Raw genomic sequence first — 21,405 nt, 5'->3', positions numbered from 1 at the left:
TTTTTAATAAATTGGATTTTTAATAAATTAATGGTTTAAATTAGAAAAAAGTATGATACATCTCAAGAATTAACCTTTAATAATGTCTCACTAAAAACAGACGGTCAAAATTAATGTTTTTCTTTAATTAATAGTACTGCACCAAAGCTATTTCTTAGTTTTGTAAATGCTCTATGGTTATGTAAGATTTTACCACAGTGGGAAGATTAATATAGGATATAAAAAACTTTTCCTGTAACTCTTGTGTAAATAGAAAATTATCTCAAAAAGTAAGAGATTTCAAAAAAAAGCTCAACTCTTACAACTTTACATCCTCTGTAATAGCAAAAATGTTATTTTTCTTGTTTTCCATGTTTTTACCTGTTGGATTAGTTACCGAGTGTGTAACAAACAGTTTTGACTGCTTTGCCCCAGTAATGACTTTGAATGCTGAGAACGACAAAGCATACTTCCAGAAAAACTCTAATGAAGTTAACAGGCTTTGTAAATGTTTGGGACAACGTAAAACAGATTCCAACTAATTATAATAATTGTGTTCCTTTATGAATGAGTCTAACATAAAGTATGATTTAGATCTTTATCTGGGCAACCAGTTCAGAGGTTTACAGGAATAAGAAAGGGAACAGTATGGTCACTAATGTAACCAGACTAAATACATGAGCTGTATTTAAAAAAAGTGCTTTGGTTTATAACTAACTGTAAAGTGAATAACCCACTTGCTTTAAATAACAGTTCAATTATATATAATATATTATTATTTAGAGGAAAAAGCCTTGAGAAATACAAAAAAAGGGTGTATCGATCATTACCTTGAATCAAATCAGTTATCAACCTCTCCCTTAAAATACTAAAGAAAATTTTGTCTCCAAATGAACCCAGGTCCCTAAATTATTAAAGATAACTTTTAAAAACTTTAATACAACACAAAATATTAGAAACTTACATACTCTATTTGGGTCCAATTGTTACTACTCCTAATTTCTTGTCATGGTGTTTTAGTGCCATGAAAACTTGGTTGCCAGATTTTTACATATTTACTTGTAAGAGCTAAGCCATTTAATAATTACACAATGACATCTAAGACTTATTTGCTAAAAGTAGGTGAATGAGATATACTATTAAATAAAAATGTACTTCACTAAGATTTGTTTATAAGAATTCCATTAATACCGAAAGAAAAACACTCAAGAGGCTTAGGAAATCATCATTTTAATCTATATAAGTATAATTCATACTCAAACTTATTAAGTTCTGCCAGAGTTTTGGCCTTTATAGCATTTCTTAATTTTATGAATTAAGCTTCTTTGTGAGCTCTGCACTTGCCTCAAAAAGTAACCTATCCTTTAATGGGTTCAATTAGTATAGGAATCTAATTCTCTGATAACCTTTATTTAATAAATACATTACATAATCAACATTCTATCATCTAGAACTGTCAAGCTGTTCATGAAAGCCTAAAAAAAACTCCCAAAGAATTAAGCAATTTAACATGTAATAGATAGTTGTCATAAAGCAAAGATAAATATTTAGTTTTCTGATAGCTTAATGCATTTCCAAAAGCCTTAAAGTCTACAATTTTATAGATACAGTTTTCCATCAGGGAGGCCAGATAAACATGTATTTTCTCTTCATGTAACTAGGATGTTAAGAGGGTATAAGCTTATATCAGATACAATTTAGTCATGACACCACACAAAGACTTTATAAATAATCAAGAAGAGATGTTTGACATTATTGCTTAGTCTTATAAAATGGTGAATTTAACCAAACTGAAACCTCTGTACTTATTTATGTTTCCTGTACTTTTAAATCACAGTGCTTGGTAAGTAATATAGGTGCTGATGTAATTTTTAGATCCAATTTCAAATTTGTTAGTCAATGTGTATATTCCCCTTAACTACTTACTACACTAGCTCAGAATTAATCCTCCTACAAAAAGCAACCTTCCCAAGTAGAAAAAACAATGCAGAGCATCTCTTCCTTAAAGAATTTTCAAGTATTATAGGAACACAGACTCTTTAAAAAAACCTCAATTAAGAAGTGATATTCCTCCTGGCTTTCCTAATTATGGGATAAGAGAAAGAGATATGAATAAAACATATGTTCCTTTATGTTTCTTTGCTTAACACATTATACTAAGAAATACTGTAACTGTTTATCAGCTATTTTCTAGCTTCTTCAAGTATAGGACACACTATAGCTCTACTAGTGAGGAGAAATGAGTAATCAACCTTAGGTAACTCAAAAAGGAAGATAGATAGGAGGCACAAAAAGATAAACTGACTTTGGCTTTTAAGAACCTACTGTTGACCCTGAAATGCCAGATTCAACGACAACAAAACAAGATTACAGCAGCAAGCCACCACATCGCCACTTGAAGAATTCCGAAATAAGCAGTAACTTTTTCCCTCATCTGAACTCATTCTGTTATATCTTCTTTTTGTTTTTCCTGCGTTTTGGTTGCAGGCAATTCAAGGCTTGCCCACTGCATAGGTTCAGCTTTTCTCATGGTGATCTCAATCTTTGTTGCAGTCATAGTTACATAACTTCGCTTTACATCAATCACCTAAAACACATCAAAGAGAATTATAGTAAACCTGGGTGGTTTTATTAGTTTTCAAGGCAAATATTAGTCTTGCCTATATGCGAACAACAACAAAAAATTCAAGTCTTCAAAGTCACTTGTACACTTGGATTCAAACTTTTTGGTAAGAAATAATAAGTTATATACCTACTTTGCATCAACGCTTACAAAAATATTGCCTTTTATTGTACAAATGGCATTTTAAATTAGAAAAAAATTGTGCTGGATTCATAATACTTACACCCCATAATTTCACATTTTGATGAAATTCCTTCTCTCCTTCAAATACAATGTGTACATTTAACTGGAAGATACAGAAAAAGAATCTTAAAATCAACAGTTGTATATAATACTTAACACAGAATATAATGCAAAAGACTATTTTTACTCAGATACTTAATGTACTTACCAATGTACTATTTGCTACTACTTGACTAAGTTCTGGAAGTGAATTTTTAGCATATACTGAAATGGTGACTTCACCCCCAGTCTGATGCCAGTCATGTCTACACGTAACAACTTTTTTCCCCTGCAATGTAAGAGAAACTTCATGAATTTAACAAACTCTCTGTAAGTAACTTCTTAAAAAGAGGAATTTGACCCATCTGAGAAAAAAAATTACCATGGACACAGAACGTTTTTAAGGGCATATAACTTCTGAAGTTTCCATCAAGAAGCTTAAATAGTAAAATAAATCATGGTACAAAGAATCTTGATAAGTTTTATGATTTGAGAACATGTTTATTCCTTCCATTTTTTTCTTCTACAGCTAAAGAATTAGACTGAAAACAACAGTTTAAGAATTTCTAAACTTTACCCAATTTTAACATTCTGCAATGCACTAAGTTCAGTCATAAGAACATTCTTTGAAGACTAAAATGAGAAAGACATTTGCTTAGGGGGATACACTAGACAACATCTTAACTTCATGCACACAAACTGTCCACTTATTCTCTTCAAATTGCAATTTGGGAAATAACTATTCATATCTATCTGCTACTGCTATTGAATAATTATTTTCCTCTCATAACAACATGCAGGAGTAGGAATGTGCAGAAGTCAGCTTTTAATTACTACTACAGAAATGATTATCAGCTGCCAGTGGAACACTGCTGTATCAGTAACTATTTTACAAAGGGACAAACTGATTTGTTTTATAAATGAGGGTAATCTAGTCATATAATGCAGGAAATTGAGAGACAAATTTTGGTAAACTTGTACTAAATGAATTTTAATTACTTACATCAGTTACATTTTTTGCCCTTAGCTACTAGCTTAAACGCTTGATAACTGCATACATTAAAAAATAACAAAAACATTACTTCATCAAGGGTTAATATTCTGAAAACTTTTGCATGAAATGGTAAAAACTTTATTTTTTCAAACTATATCTTCCAAACTTTTGGGGCTTAGAGAAAATACAGAGGGACTTCACTGTTTGCTAAGAAAGTATTCCTGGAAATTTTGTGGTAGGTGGATTATTAACTTGAGGGATATATTTATAATACCAATCATGTGTTACTAAATAACAAAAACGACAGAATTTCAAATGTAGAATAAATAAATCCCTAAAACAATTTGAAAATTCATTTTTATTTTTAAGTTAAAAGGCACATATACTGAAAAGGTTCATTTTCTTGGGGTTATTATTGCCAAGACAGCACATAAAATGAATTTAATATTACAAAATAGCGCACACACACTTAGCAATGAATTGCTTGCTGCCTTATGTTCAGTGAGATTGTGGGGGATTATCTGCATAGCCCTTTATCTTTAAAAAACTGTTCAGTGAAGTAGGAACTGATTTTTTTTTCCTGTTGATAAACTTTGCTGTAGCAGGGAGAACATTCAAAACAATTCTAAGAAAACAAGTCTGCAGTCTTTGGCCAATAGATAGGAATGCCTATACATCTGTAAGTGGTTGAATGAAATTTTACGCGGCCAAAAGAGAATCAGAGGCCTAAATGAACAGTAATATCAAATGAGTAGAAAACCCATTTTTTAAAAGTGAAAAGTGGGAACATGCTAAGGGATCAAGGAAAAATATGCTTGAATTCTAGCAGGCTTAAATGAAGTATTCACAGAAACCTATGCACATAATGGCTACTGTAATAAAAGGGCAGTGCTATGTGAGCTTGTCTCAGATTATGTTTTTAGACATATCAAAATCTTCTCTGTGTGATGGAGAAAAAACTTAAAACAACCTAAGGGCGGAATAATGTCAAATCTTTGAAAAATGACTCGGATGAATACACCCTAATGTGCTAACTGATGAGGCTACTTACAGCATCCTTTTTAGTCCACACGTGGTTCCCTGTTGTACAGCCTTCTTGGGCTAAGAATGTATTAAAATCAGAAGTTTTTCTTCTACAGCAGCTCCAGTATTTCATCCTTTAAATTATCACAGAAAAATTTCAGATATAAAATCTCACAACCAATTAAGTCCCGAAGGATTAGAGTGACAAGTATTATTTTAAGGATTAATAAATATGCATGCTACTTTATATTCTTACAAATGACTAAGTTAATAAATAGTTAAAATTATCAGAAGACCAATAATTTTAAGACCGGAATGCCATGTATTATAGCAATTCCAGAGGTCCTAAAGATTCTTAAAACCTTCACAACACTCCAAGTCAGCTTTTCACTGATAGTTCACATTCCAGCTTCCTCATGAAGCTACCCAAAAGTGTTACGACCAAAGATTTAAAGCCTCACATTTTAATAATCCAAGCAAGTGAAAACAAACAAATCAACCTGTAAAACATAAAACCTCTTGTGGTCAGTTTCAAGTAATAGTGTTGGAACCCACTGTTATTTACTTAAGAAAAATCTAATATTGAGGACAAATATAGTAAAACTTTGGATTTGAATCCTAGAGAATATGGAAACAGAATGAAAGATTTTAACACAGTCCTGTATTTCTATAAACCAATATCATGTTGAGAGGCTCTCAACTGAGGGCCGTGGAAAAGCATGGGTTTTCTTAGACTCCACAATGTTAGGGTCGTAGTGCCCCAGGGCTAAAAATTCTCAACATCCTGCAATTTGCAGGACAGTCCTTCAAACAAAAAACTATTTAGCCTAAACAGAAAGGAGTATCACATTAAAATATAAGGGAGTAAGGAAAAACATGAGGTTTGAATTGCAATGGCCACTTAACTGCAACCTTGTTTCAGTTTTAAGGTATATAAAGACAAAAATCCACATTTCTAGGTTACTGTAGGGATTATATGAGTGTTAAGCAAAACATGTAACAACACTGCATGGCAAATAATAGTTAATGGTGTATTAACTTTCCTAACCTCTACCATAAAGTTTTAATTAGTCACGTGTAAGTTACCCTTCATGGAAAATAGGTACTCCAGAATGATATACACAGACTTCTTCTAGACTCTGTGGACCCTGGTATGTCTAAAAGAGAAAAAAAAGGGGGAAAAATATTAGCTTCATATTTTACTGTTACATTTCAAACATATCTGTAGTATTGGTGACCTCTATGAACTATGCAAATGCTCAAGAAGTAACAATTACCTAGAACATTCATAAATTCATCCCAGGCCATTCCAATAAGGAATGAAAAATTATTCCTTTTCGGATATGCTTAAAGTTTAAGTTCTCTGTGGAAAAGGCAAATAGAAAAGTTGGCAACATGGATGTAGTAAGATGCTTTTAGACTTTTGGGTAGGAGTGAAGTATATTCAGGAATTTAAATTTATAGAACAAAATTGAAATCAAGGGATTAGTACTCTCACCAGAAATACAGTTAACAGCGTGATTTATATGTATAGTAAACTCTGTGTGGACATTATAATTTAATATGAAAAATCTAATAAGCAATTCCAGAAATTCTAGAGTGTTGATTTCTTATCCCTATGAAGGGTAAAATGAGCTGCAGACCTATATATATATCCAGGGTTTGTCTGGAAGATCCGGGCCCCATTGCTGCTGTAGGTGAAGGCTCTACAGATGAATTCACAAAAAGTTATGTTAATAAAACATAGATGCAGCCAGCAGTATATTTTCTATTTTGGTACTTACAGCACCTACAAGTACAGAAAATAAAATCCTGTGTATTTGCTTACGTTTTGTAATTCCAAAGTACTGGGTGTATCTATTTGCTAAAGATACTTCATAAATACATGCAACTCAGTATGTTAGATTCTGAACTCATCACTATTGCCCCCCAAAACTCCTTTTTCCCATCTTATTTGATGGCACCATATATACTCAATAGCCCAAAGCAAAAATCTGTAAGTCATTTCAATTTCTCCTCTCTCCATCCATATGCAGTCTATCACGAAATCCTATCTATTTGACTTATAAATATCTGTCAGTTTAGTTTGCTTTCTTCATACTAGCAAATTTTAGGCATGAGATTACATACCAGTAGGCTCTAATTTATCTCTCTGCCTTCAATTTCTGTGCTGAACAATGTAATTACATGTAATTACTCTCTTGTTTAAAGTCCTGTAATTACACCTACCTCATATTTTACACAATAACCAGTTCCAGGTGGTTTACACACTTTAAATATGCTTCTATATATGAGAAAATACTCATGGCCCCAAAGTAGGCAGATTTCTTAACTATGACACAGAAAGCACTAACTATAAAGGAAAAGATGGACAAGTTGGACTTCATTAAAACTAAAGAATGTGTTTATCAAAAAACCATTATTAAAACAGTGAAAATGTATAGTGTCTTCTGACAGAAGCTCACAGGAAAAAAATAAAAAACTCCTAAAATTAGTAAGAAAAAGTCAACTTAATAGAAAAACAAAGAGGATTTTGGACATTTCACAGAAGAGTATAGCCAAATGGCTAAAAAACATACAGAAAGGTACTCAACCTCATTATCAGGAAGTGCAAATTACAATTCCCATGGGACCACCACACACCAGCCAGAATGGCTACCATTTAGAAGACTGGTATTACAGTGTTACCAACAAATGGAACAGCTTCATGTACTGCTGGTAGGCGGGTAAATACAACCACTTTGGAAAGCTATGTGGAATTGTTAAAGCTCTATGATCCAGGAATTCCATTTTTAGTCATATGCCTAAAAGGAATGTATACATGTGTCCCAAAAGCCATGCACAACAACGTACACCATAGCATTAACCAAAAAATCTATTAAAGGACAGTAGAAACGCTAAATCGGCACAAGCAAGGGTATATTTTAAAGCAGCTAAAATGAACAAACTACAACTACCTGTAACAAAGACAGCTCTAACAAACATTTCATTAGCAAAGGAAGAAAGACACAGCAGAGTATCTTGTCTATGATTCTATTTACAGGAAGTTCAAAATAGGTACAATGAATGTACATTGATAGAAAAATGAATGAGAGGAGGTACAAGGAGGGCTCTGCTTTGTGAAAGTTCCTTGAGCTATAAACTTACATTTATTTGTATACTTTTAAATGTTGTATTTCAATGAAAAATATTTTAAAAATTATTTAATGGCCCCCATAACCTAATGTAAGGTCTAACTTTTGAGCACTATTAAATCCTTTCAGGATCTGGCCCCTACCTCTCTCTTTTGATCTCAACTCCACACCAGCAAATCATGTAGCATTACTATTATTAACTTTCTGTCTACTGCTGCTATCCCCTCTGCACGGGACACCTTCCCCTTTTTGTCCAGGTAGACTCATTCATTTTTCAAAATACATCTGAGATACCATCTCTCTGATCCTCCACTACCTACTACTTGCACTATCTCCCTTACTGCAAGAATTAATCATTCTCTTTTATCTACTACTTCTACGTTATATACATGCAAATACATTTATATTTCCATTTTGAAATGAACAAGATGAGCTTCGACTCAACTGAAAGAAAACTACAAACCTACTCGCCTCAACCCCATCTTCTTGGTTAATAGTGTCACCAGTCACATAACTGCTGGAACCACAAGTCTGCTTTGCTTACAGTTCATTAGCAAGTCCCAGTAATACTTCCAAATACCATGAATTCTACATGCATTTATTTGCCATGTGCCAGGCACCGCTCTAAACACTCAAAATACAGCAAAGAACAAAACAAATGTCTTTCCTTTAAGCCTTATATGAGGGAAGGAACGTTAAGTGAAAGATGGGACACATCTTAAGCAAAATAAATGTACAAAATTAAGTGTAGATGACAAGAGCTATGGAGGAAAAAGAGTTGAAAGCGGAGTTGCCGGAGGTGTGTAATTTTACGGAATAGGTAGTAAAAAGCCTCTCTTTGATGTCTGATTACATCCCACATTTCACCACTTCTCAAAAACCTGCTCTCCAGTCCCACTTCCTGCTCTTGCACTATAGCGTCTGAGCTCCTTTTTCCTTCCTCCGGTTCTACTCCTGCCCATTTTAATATATTTGCCCCTTATCAGCCAAATATAACTTTTTAAAATCCCTCCTTAAAACAGATAGTGGCTTCCCATTATACTTAAAGCCCAAACTCCTCATTGTGGCTTACAAGTACCTCCACAGTCTTGCCCATCTCCTTCCCCTAGTCTTACACTGCTGACCAGCCCCACCGACCTTTTTCCTAATTCCCTAAATAGCCAAGCTATAAAGTCTCTATACAAACTATGCTCATGCCTCCTCCAAGGTTTACCTGCTCATCTGCTTGCTACATTATTCAGATTGCTGACTTAGTGATACTTCAAAGACTTCCTTGACAAGCTCAAATAGCTTCATTCTATCTCTTTCGCAGCTTTATTTCCTTCAGTGACATGAATTCATAGTATTTAATTACCTATTGTCATCCCCACAACATCAGCTTCACACAAGAACAATTACTCTACTTTATTCTTTACTATTATCCCCAGTCTGTAAACATTGTCTGGCACATAGTAAGTGGCCATTAGATGCTGACTGGATCAGAATTACATACTCCCATGATTCTATGAGATATGGTGCTTGTCAAAGACAGTGTCTCATTCATGTTTGTAGCCCTAATCCACGGCATAGCGCCCAAAACACAGGCCCCAAATGTTTGTTGAATCAAGTCAGTAAATTGCACTCTTCTTTCAAAATCAAAATTTTACTGCCATAACACAACACAAATTTTACAATACATACCTTTGAACACCCTCCATTTTTACATGAGGTCCCAATCTTAATTTCATCACTGTCTTCTTCTGAAACAAAGAAAACCAGAGCTCAAATTAGAAATATTAAAACAGAACACTTTATTGTAGTGCCATTCTTAAAAGTAAACTTTTCATAGAATTGAGTAATACAAAATACAAAAAACACTGCTATTTTTAAATTTAAACTTTCTATCTAACAGACCTTTTAGCTAATATATTTAAAAAGCTAATAAGAAACAAACTATTGTGATTAGGTTTTGCTTATATCCCCAAAATGCTATTACACGTTTCTTTTCTATAATGCAAACCTATGCCCAATATAATATCTTATAAAAGAGAAATCATGGAAGGGGATGTGCCTCCCATGGTATAAGGTTTATGTCACAGAGTACACCTGTATCATGCCCAATGAAACATTTAAAATTATCAAAGAAATTTAATTAAAAAGTGATGAATCAGAGAAGAAAAAAATTTAACAGGTTCTCATTTTTAATGAAGACATAAAAGAACAAATCATATTCATTCTATGATATTACTGGCATTTAAAGAACAAAATTACTATAGTGTGCTTCTTTTCATATTTATAGTCATACTGAAATTACACTGCTGTCTTTTAGATAACAGGTTAACTATACAGAGAAGAATTACAAAATACAGAACAAAATCTTACCTTTCTTATTTTCTTCATTCCCTGATGATAGTTTAAGTTTATCGAGTGCTTGTTTTAGGGAGGCAGATATTTTTAATTCCAAATTTGTCATTGGTTCATCTGGGCTGGAGAATTTTAAAACTTTATTACCATTATTGATGCACCAAAATATTCCTTTGTACTGAAAATAAAATATACTTAAGAGTCTAATTATAAAAGGAAGCCAAACATTGTTTGTGAATCAAGTTTTTCCCATTAAGAAATATTTTGTAAGTGACTGCTGTAATACATCTACACTTCTCAGTTTAAACAGAAAAGGTTTGGTTATTTAAATATTAAGCCTCAAATAACCATGCTATTGCCAACTCATTTAATTATTAATTAGTAGAGCTAATGGGAAGGAAGTAAAGACTAGGAATTGAAGTTTGTCAAGTTGAGTAACTCTGAGAAGTGACCATAAAGAACTTTTACATTCCATGCCTAGTCAAAATGCTGAGCATATAATAAACAGTCAACAAGTATGCAATAAGTGAATCCATATCCCTACTAGTGAAGATAATTCACTTTGTGTGGATACTGGTGTATGCATCTATACATTCAGATACAATTATATTACAATGCAATTTTCATGGGGTTAAAGAAACAGACCACCACAACCCTCTAACACTTCTTAATGGTTAAGTGTTGTACATATCACTTGTCTAAGGCCAGTCAGTAAGTATAAAGATTAGTAATAAATGCATCAATGAAAATAAAAACCCTAGGTTATTCATTCTATATACTTAATGAAAAAAACTACTCATGTAGGAGGCATTAACAAAGTATATATATCTTCAGAATCTCTGTACTGTCACCAAATGAACTGAGGGTAAAACACTTACTTTCTCTTACTTCTTAAGTAATATGAATCATCTCATTTTAAGAAAATATTAACTCACACTGCCAAATATAGTAGATTCCACTGCAATACTTAGGGCTGAGCTACCCCAAAGTTCTGAATTTTTTCTGATTGTTTTAACTGGCAAATTAGCCAGCAAGGCACTTCAAAGTGTAGACAGGCACTTCAAAAATTAGAAACGTCAAAGTTTCTAATGCTTATGAACAAGGTACAGTTATGATAAAATTCTAAGTAGTTTGGTTAAATGAACAAATAAACATCAAAAAGTCTGTTAGGGTTCTAAACTTGGTCCAGTATTATTCAATATACCATAAATTTATTTAAGATCAATAAAGACAAAATTGAGAAAACCATTAGTCCACATTGTGAATTAAAATATCAATTTGGGCCATATTTGAGTCCGAAAATCATCTGTTTTTAAGTCCTGTATTTTGGTTCTAAAACAATTCAATACTCAAATGCAACATGAAGACCTGCTATTAAGAGTGGTACCCAGCATGTATGTGTGGGAATGTAAAATAGTTTAGCAGAACAGAAAGTAAATGTGAAGAATCTGCATAATTCTGTAAAATGAACCAAAGGTATTTGGAAAGTACTTTAACAGATCTGCCATCTAAATCAAATACATTTAAGCATTTATCAGCAGTAACAAGATTAACAGTTTTCAAGCATCTGAAAGTAAAAGATGAGTACTTTTTCTAAGTGACAAAATACGGGCAGAAGGAAAAGACAGAAATTGGTTCAATACAAGAGGAAAAAAATATAGGACTGCTTTGAAATAAAAGTAAATTCTTCACTAGAATATTTGGAAGAAAACTAAATAATCTTCTGTCAAGAATGTCCTATAAGATATTCTAGAAACAGTAGAACAAAAAGGAAGGTCTTTTAAGTTCCCTTTCAACTCAAACTGACTCCCTGACAAGGGCAATTCCTTTATTAGAGAAATTCACTGAGCCACAGTGAGAAGATAGAGGCCAAGGCACGAGAAAGATGCACAGGAACGATGCACAGCTCTGCTGCCGACACAATTATGATGGCACAGGGAGCAAATCGGCAATCCAGTTTTACTGTGCACATGCCCTCAAGGTGAGGGAGAATAAAAAGGAAAGGTATATCTAAGAGAAAACCAAATGGTTCACAAGTTAATGACCTACACAGTAGTTACAAATGGTATTACCCAAAATCATAAAACTGAATACCAAGAACAAATGCTGTTACTCAAGCGTGACAAAAATATGCAACTGTATAAAGGGTACCTTGGTCTTTTTATTGCTTCTACTGGTTTAGGGGCTTGAATGATGTGCTCCTGAAATTTGGGTTTCAATTCAGAAAGTTCTTTCTTCTCAGTAGTCTTCACTTCAGGTTTGACTGGCTCGGGTGGCTTCTCACTATTATGCCGACCTTTTGTACAGCCCTGTTAATGGGAGGTATTCACTAAGAGTTATCCAATCATCTATTTCACATGCCATGACATATTATTTATCATTTATTAATAAATTCTATTGTATGTTTCTATATTTCTATCACATTAAGAAACAAAAAATAGGATTTCAAATTTGCTATATTTACAAATGAGTTCTAACATCTGAACTATGCATTTAAAATAAGTTTTTGAATTATCCCATTTAAAATAAGTTTTTGAATTACCCCTCATAAACATCTACTTGTTCAATAAATGTATAGCACAAACTTCTTGTGTACAGAAAACAAATTCTGGAGATCTCACAAAGATAATTCACCAAACAATTTATGTAACAGGGCCTCAAGTTGAGTCTCAGGTCTCCTACTTACTAGGTATATGACCTTGAGCAAGTTAATCCCTTTGAACCTCAGTTTCCTCATCAGCAAAATAAAGGTAATGCTACTTCAGATATTTTTTTTGAAGACTAAATAGAATACTTGATACATCTGGCAGGTGGTAAATATCCAATAAATGCCAGCTACCTCGACCAATGGATCGTCATTTAATTAACTGCTTTAGTTTTCTTTGTGAAGGGTACACAAAATAGTGCATTTTAAGAGTATCTTAGATTTGATAAAAATGTACTATTTCTGTCTGAAAATGCTTTAAGCTGTTGCCTATCACTCTCTTCTTCTTGATGTACTTTTAAAACTACTAATACGAACATCAAGAACAAATGTAAATTTACAAGTGGGCAATTAATATCTTAAAACTTTAATCTCTAAAGCAGATAAATTCCTTATGTTAAAGGATGTAGAAGGGAAGTGAGCTCTATTTTAAAAGAAAGGTACTATCTACAAGTTAACAGAAACTGGGCAATAGATGTCCAGCATCAGGCTCCTCAAATCTACTTGTTCAATAAATGTATAGCACAGACTTCTTGTATACAGAAAACAAATTCTGGAGATCTCACAAAGATGATTCACCAAACTATTTACATAACAGGGCCTCAAGCTGAGTCTCAGGTCTCCTACTTACTAGGTAAGTGACCTTGAGCAAGTTAATCTCTTTGAACCTCAGTTTCCTCATCAGTATAATACATACTTTTCAGGAGATAATCTAGAAAAAAAATCGGCACTTACTGCAATGCTTAAAAAATCAGAAAAATCCGTTGTTCTTCTCTTACAGCAAGACCAACCCTAAGAAATGTAAGACAACCAAAACTGAAAGTTGTATTTGCATGAGAACCGCAAGTACTAAACACTACATGTCCACTTACCTCCTTAAATCCACAAGTGTCTTGTATATAGATTTCACAGTTCTAAAGTGTTGTAAATGAGTCATCTGATTAAGTGAAATGATTTTTAGTCTTTGGGTGAAAAAAAAAATTCAACAACTCCAGTGTTAAGTGATTTGTGTTGTGATCTACATGAAAGGAAGTGCCTTAAAACAAGGAAACAATTTGCTTGTTTATAAGAATAGCACTTCAGATTTTTCTAAAATCATGTATTTTATAGGATCTGGGTAGTACTGCAGTGTGTTACTCTGAAAATTCAGTAAGTTAGAGATGATAATTATAGTAGTCAATTCTTAAACAAATTCATTGTAGCTGTTCCCAACAGCATTCTTTTTTCAGAAGATAAAGTAGCAACCTAAGCACTACTAGATCATTTCAGTGAGAAGCATAAAAATACAGAAATTGCAATGCAGTGTATGATTTCTGAACAAAATATCATATGGCTTACAAAAAAAGGGCTTTAAATCGTCATATATAATTTTAGTGTAGTAAAGAGAATAAGGAAATAAAATGCAGCAGTCTCAAGATATGGGATATCTTAAATTCAGACTAAGAGCCAGCTTTGCATATATGTACCAGGGCCTCACTGTCTTTTTCAAAATACTGCCCAAAGAATTTGGCAGTGATGTTTTTCACAATATGCACTTACAGGGTTTTTTTTTTTCAAAGACAATGGTAAATATGCTGTATTTTAAAATTTCCTTTATTTTGAAATACAATTCTTACTCTGAATTGAGACACAGATGAGAAATTACTACAACCTTACAGGCAGTGTTTAATTAGCATGGGTAAAAGCCATCAGAAAAGTTACTTTGTAAGAAAAAAGCTTTATTGTCTTAATCATCTTTAATGTCTAAATCAACTAGCATGGATAACAGTCATCAGAAAAGTTACTTTGCAAGAAAAAAAGCTTTATTGTCTTATCCATCTTTAATGTCTAAATTATGAAGAATTACATCAGGTATTCTGGAGAAAATGGGTTATATTCATGATGTAGACTACTTGTTCCCAAATGCCAGTCTGGGATCTGTGGCAGTTCTGAGTAAAATAAAATAAAGAAGGGTCAAATTATACATGAGTGTAAGGTTGCTGTCTTTCTGAAGGACTGTTCTCCTCTCTGTTCTTTCGTTAGGCAATTTTTAACTTATTGGGTCAAATAGAAAACTGGCAATAGCAGATATTATACTGATTTATATATTTTGCCTGAAATCTACTGGGCTGTGAAGTCCATTAGTCCTAGAACGTCTAGGTCTTCAAGAAATGTTTATACAGATAACAATAAGCAGTAGGATTAGGGAAGAGAAACAAAAACACTTCAAAGTAACATCAAGATTAATTGGAGTGATTAACTGTTGGGTAGTAAAAACAAAGTGATGAACTGAATGACTAGAAAGTTAGTGGAGCATTACTAGCAGCAGCAAGGCTGGAGAGGCAGGCTATTTTGGGAAAGAGAGTTCACTTTAAAAACTGGTCTGTGGTTGCCAATGAGACATACCAGTGGAAATATGAAGTGACTGGCATACAGATGACATTTAAGGACATGAATGAATCAAAGAGAGACACTAGGAGGCCAAAGATTGAGAAGTGGGTAGGAGAACATCACAGGAAGGCGAAGAAGGTGAAGAAGGGGAGGAAAGGAGGGAGGGAGGGAGGAAGGTTTGCAGGAAGAAAAATTATCAATGAACAGCAGATCTGGAATACAAAATCCCCCCACCTCCTGCAATAATAACTATTCTCAGAGAAACACAGCTTCTATTCCCGTAAATTTATAAAGAGGCTAAAAAGACACGAGGAGGAGTCAGGTCTCAACTTGCCCCAGTGAATGTTTGTTTGGTTTTCTTTACTTAGAACTAACCAGACTAACATAAATGTGATAGCTACTGTACAACTTTGTTTACACTTCGCTATCTAATAATTAAATGCCAAAAAGGTCCAAATACTCCCTGGGAAGCGAAATTAGAAATTCAATGACATCAGCAATATTTAAACATATTAAGACTGTTTATGTTCCTAAGAACAAAAGTAGCAACACCTCAAACCATGGCAGCCTAACTGCAACATTTTCTTCTGAGACACACAATGGAAAATATACCGTATTACAAATTTTAAAGGATCAATAAACTGACCATGAAAAAACCTGGTCTAACAGCGTTCTATTATTTCTCTAATTCTCCAGAACATCAAGTACAGGTAGAACACAGGTAACATCTTTTCCACTTAGTTTTACCCTAAACTTACATGTCCATCCTGAGATAGGCACCATTAAGTGCTTGTAATAATCTTTCCTAAAGTTCAGATAGCTGCTGTTATTAGATAGCAGCTGCCTGACAGATTGAGAGATTAAGACTCAATACAACTGCTTTTATTCCCCTCAAAATCAGGAAAATGAAGAAATAAGGGATATAGAATATAGTGGGGGTAGAAATTACACAATTTTATAACTGGAAAAGCCCTTGTGATCATCATCTACTGTCTTTGCTGTTAGAGGAATATTTGCTTAAAGCACCCCAAAATGGTCATTAAGAAAGCATAAAGTCACAAGCTGAGAAAATTAAGATTTAGTGTTATACCCTTAAATTTACAACACAAATATGAAAAGACTGAAATATATCAAGTTCCTACCTTTAATGCATCATGAAAAACTGGAACACCTGGGTGGTATGTGCAAGCATCTGGTCAGAACAGGGAAAAATATATCACTTTATAATGAAGAAAAATCATTACTTCCTTCAGATGTTAACATTTAATCCTTTTTCCAAACGCAGGCAATACTTCTCTTTTCCTTAAAAAATTCACTAATGCTCAAGGTTTGATGCATGGCACACAGTGCTTAATGTAACACTACATTAAAATAGTAATAGAATTCTAATTCAAGAGTATAATAGCTAAAGATAAAAATAATACTGAAAGTTCAAGTATCGTAAATTATATTCTGTGTTCCTCTAACCTTCTAGTAAAATTTCTTTGGTACCAAAACTTCAAGTTCCCAGATGTTGACCGTCATCTCTGAATTCTGTTTTTACAAAAAATACCATCCAACTTGTGTTCTTATGTGCACTGATCCATAAAGGATGACCAAGAGATTCTCTAAAAAGGTATCTGGAAGAATATGTTCAAAATTTTTAAAAGTGATGTAGTATCGAATTGCTAACTTGACTTTCCTAAAGAGGTATCAATACCTAGACGCAAACATCATTTAAAGGAAGCTTAAGTTCTACAGTCTATTTTCAGGGTTGTCACTGGTTGTTGTTATTTCCCTAATCCTTCCTATTTTACCATCAGTTTTTTACTTAACTGTCTTAAGCAAATAGGCTTATTACAGTTCGCAATACGTAATATTATGTTAAAAAAAAAAGGAACAGACACATTTATTCCCTGGTTAGACAGAACCAGGAGCTTAGAAAAAACAGGTCATCTCCACAACTGTGCCATTTTTTTTTACAAGGCTACTTTGATCAACCTCTCATGTCTGCTCAGCTTTCAACTACTACCTCTGAATCCTGGTGTTGCCTTGAAGCAATTAATTCTTGGTACTTAGAAAAATCTCCCTACCCCGGTATTAACAGCCAATACAGTTTCCTACCAGATGTTACATAGATACTATGCTAACTAATGGAACAAGAAAGTGGCAGGTATTTTCATGGTATTTTTCATTTTCATTTTTCACTTTACAGTAGGCAAACCCATGGATTAGGAAGAAGCTATTCATTAAGGGTAGTAGAAGTAAGGGCTGGAAAAGGGGATTCAAAGTAGAAATAAATATGTAGAGGTGTAAGTTAAGAAGAGAATCAAAATAGAGAGCAGAGTTTTTCAAATACCAGTTTATGTGCAGAGGCATTAAATGCGTAACACGTAATACAGTAAGAAGCATAATAGTAGTAATGGTCAGTTTTGACAGAAAGGTAGCAGGTGTGAGTCAGCTCGTACCCATATAACTTTAGCATGGTAAGAACTTGAGATTCACTGCTTTAAAAAGTAAATAAGAAGCTGATGGACATTTTCCTCTCTAACGTTTATCAGTTCTCCCAGTTTTGCTCGAAGTAGTATTTTATGGGTAAGAAGCTGCAACACGGTAGTGGTTAAGAGGCAAGGGCTGTTAATACTGGGTCTGACCCTGGTTCAAATTATGGCTCTATGTCCAGCTGATTGGTTTTCTTATAAATGTGGATTAAAAAAAAGCTGTGAAGTCGTGTTTTTCCCAGAGTAACTGTTTAACATATGTAATCTACTAACCATGTCTCCTCTGAACACTCATTTAGCTTGTATTTCACACTAAAATGTGGTGTCAGCTTACTGATTACTTTATTTATTACTTTAGCCAATAGGTAAGGTCAAACCCCTCTCTTATTCTACAAAACTTTCTCCTAACCAAGTCCACAGTTTGCTAATAGTTCTTGTCTTCTACTCCCTATCTTCATTTTCTTAACTTTCCATTCAACCAACTTAATTGGAATATTAGTATGCTAAATCTCTAAAATACCCATTTTGCTAAATCAAATAAACTTTCAGCAACCTTACCGGAGCCCCTTGCTGATTCTGGTAGCTGGCACACAATCCCTGACACTGCTTACCCTTTTGGCTTTCCGTGCCTCCGCAGTATCTCTTTTGTATGCACTCTTACCATTTAACACACTGCGTTAATGTACAGAAATATGCCTTATCTCCCCTTAATTTTAGGCTGGTATAACTCCTTATATTGCCCCATGCAACAAAGCAGAGGTCTTTCCCATTTAATATTAAAGTAGAAATTAGAAATATGTGCAGACCTTAAGGTAATTTACTTTTCACACAGGCTACCAAAAACAAAGAGCTTTAACACCCTTCCTTCCTGAATTTTGTCATCTGCTGAAATCTCAGTTTTCCCTTGGAATAACTTGAAATTGGTACCATACAAATGTCAACAGCAGTATCTTGAATACTGTACAGACTGGATTTATCATTTTCTTGGAATCCTGCCCATGGTCTTATTTTAAGTGATTCACCAATTCACCTGTATATCAAGAAAAACATTTCAAGACATCTGAGAGGTAAAAAGGATTCCAAAACAGCATCCACCTGAATCTTCCTTACAATGCAGAACCACGTTGCTGCCACGCTGAACTCGACTTCCCTATTAAATGGGTCTAACAACGCATTCATAACAGGGCTGTTGTTAAGTGTACATGAGACGATGTAGAAAAGTGACTGACCACTGTCTGGCATACAGAAAACACACAATAAATGCTAGCTGGATTTGACAACGTGTTGTCCCTTCCCACGATGTTCAAGGAATCAACTTCCTTTTTCATCTCATTCACTAATCAAAATCCATTGACCATTTCAATCGTTCACCTAGTCTAGGCACTTCCACATTACATCCTGAGGTGTACACTTACATGCTGTAGAGGCCGTTCAGTCACATCCTGAACACAGTATGATGGCATTAATTTGGCAAAGCTACAGCAAAACAATGAAACACACACTTCTACTAAGTAAAGGCTAACGAATGAATCACCCACCCGGGTCCACGTGTCACAAACTTCACGTTGGGATACAAAATCATTTTGCTAACCAACACCACTTTCTAAAAGCAAGTTTGTAACAGCGGGCCGGCCGCACAAATCCACCGCAGGCTTTCAGACAATGACATTTCCACAATGGATCAGCGAGGCCCAACTTCCTTGCCGGGATCCGCCTGCCCGCCCCGCAATCTCCGCATCACCAACCGCAGCGGCGCCGCGCTGCCTTCCGCTCTCCCGGGAGCCCGGCCTGGCGGCGGGGGGCCCGGGGACGACGATGCTCTGCCGCCCCGCGACCCAGGGGAGCGGGCGGCGGGGCGCACGTGCGGGGGACCGCGGGCCGGCGGCTGCGGAGAGGGCGCAGAGGCCGCTGCGCGGAGGGACCGGCCGGCGGCGGCGCGGCGCGGCTGGGGCCCAAGGGCGTCCGCCGGCGCGGTGGAGGGCGAGGCGGGGCCGGCGGCGCGCTTCTCTCACCGTCGGAATTGGTCTCGGGATCGAAGCGCTGCCCGCAGCCCCGGTTGTAGCACAGCAGGGCCATTTTCTCTTCCCACCGTTACAGGTCAGGACCCAAGGCCGGGAACCGCTAGCCCGCGCGCCTCCCTCTCTCCGGTAGCAACACCGGTGTGCCGGCGGGGACGATTGCCGGCTCCCGGAAACGGCCGGGTTCCGCTTCAGGAACCTTCGCGAATTTTCCGGTGGCGCAGGCGCAGAGGAGACGGGCAGAGGCGGAGGGAGCAGCGGGAGGCCGGCGGAGAGCGGGGTGGTGGACCTCGGACTGCGGCGGGCGGCGCTGGAGTCGAGACCGAGCTTGGGGCTTTGCAGAAGGGAAACCTTGACAGCATCCGAGAGACCCGTGCTCGCCCCAGATTTCCTCACTGCCTCGCGCCGCCAAGTAGCCACCCTGCGCCCCGGTCCCCGCAGTTCAGCGTCCTCTTGAGACTGTGATTACACAACGTTGTCGATAAGTTTGCCTCCTAGGTGCAGGAGAATAAGTGCAGAATCGTGCAGTATTTCCGAACCGCGGCATAGAACGTGGGTGCCCGGTGAAGGGCGAGAGGAACAGTGGACAGATCTCCCTGTGTCTCCACTGCCTGATCTCTTGTCGCCTTTAAGAAATGTAGGCATCGAAGCAATTGCAATACATGACTGAAACTGAAGTCAAATCACTTTGGAAACAGAAAACACTTAAAAATCAGAATATCAAAGGAAAGTGTTGATAAAATACAGTGCTAGAAACGGTCACTATTGCTCTAAGACTCTGGGGGTAATTGTAACTTTTTCTTACTAGTTTCCATTTTATCAGTTTTTCCATACCTAATGCTCCAACCTGGAACCTCTAGTAAGAGATTTCTTCACGTGCATGATGAAAGGTGTGTAGTAATACATTAACAGGCACACGCAAACACCACCAACTCCAACTTGTGTATTTCCCAAATTTGGGTCGGGTCATTTGAAACAGCAAACCCTTCGAGATAACAGGGATCCACAACAATCTTAAAATAGCAGTATCAGTAGTTTTTTAAGTAGAGGATGTAGTAAAAAACTATACAATGTTTCTACTGATCCCAACTGTTAAATTAAAGATGGACTGAAATCCACCTGCCCCAATAAGAAAGGCTTCTCATTTTCCGTATTCCCTTTCTCTCGTTATATCGAGAAGTATTATATTTTTATGTAGCAATCCCAATATAGACATATACAATGTTACATTCTCCTCCACTTAAACTCTTATTGTTTCATAATCAACATTATGAAGTAGCGTTCTGTTGAATAAATTGCGCTGTAACCATTCTGTTAATTTCACCGATTTAACTATACAGAAGCATCAATAACCAACTTGATTATTGTATGTTGTTTTTCTTATTTCAGAGTCCCCCCAGTATAATATTTGAGAAGTGGTAGTACTGGAGTAAAGAGGTATAATCTTTCGAAATAATTTTAAGATTTTAAAGGTATACATTGCCAACTGTTTCCAAATGGTACCAATTTGGATTT

At 35.7% G+C, this 21,405-nt stretch overlaps 1 protein-coding gene across 1 annotated transcript; it reads right to left on the bottom strand.

Moving 5' to 3' along the window:
* Positions 1 to 1,193: 1,193 nt before the first annotated feature.
* Positions 1,194 to 21,119, bottom strand: CHORDC1 (cysteine and histidine rich domain containing 1). The gene is made up of 11 exons (XM_037011024.2): positions 19,885 to 21,119; positions 16,535 to 16,584; positions 13,758 to 13,814; positions 12,470 to 12,627; positions 10,337 to 10,440; positions 9,656 to 9,714; positions 5,928 to 5,998; positions 4,870 to 4,975; positions 2,994 to 3,113; positions 2,826 to 2,888; positions 1,194 to 2,566 (listed from the first exon to the last, which is right to left on the bottom strand). Exons 1-11 carry the CDS (start codon positions 19,946 to 19,948, stop codon positions 2,420 to 2,422), a joined length of 999 nt encoding a protein of 332 aa, XP_036866919.1. The 5' UTR covers positions 19,949 to 21,119; the 3' UTR covers positions 1,194 to 2,419.
* Positions 21,120 to 21,405: the final 286 nt, after the last annotated feature.

Source organism: Manis javanica, chromosome 11 (genome assembly GCF_040802235.1).
Source record: "Manis javanica isolate MJ-LG chromosome 11, MJ_LKY, whole genome shotgun sequence".
NCBI lineage: Eukaryota > Metazoa > Chordata > Mammalia > Pholidota > Manidae > Manis > Manis javanica.
The sequence above is the reverse complement of the archived record's forward strand: the minus strand, read 5'-3'. Positions and strand labels throughout refer to the sequence as shown.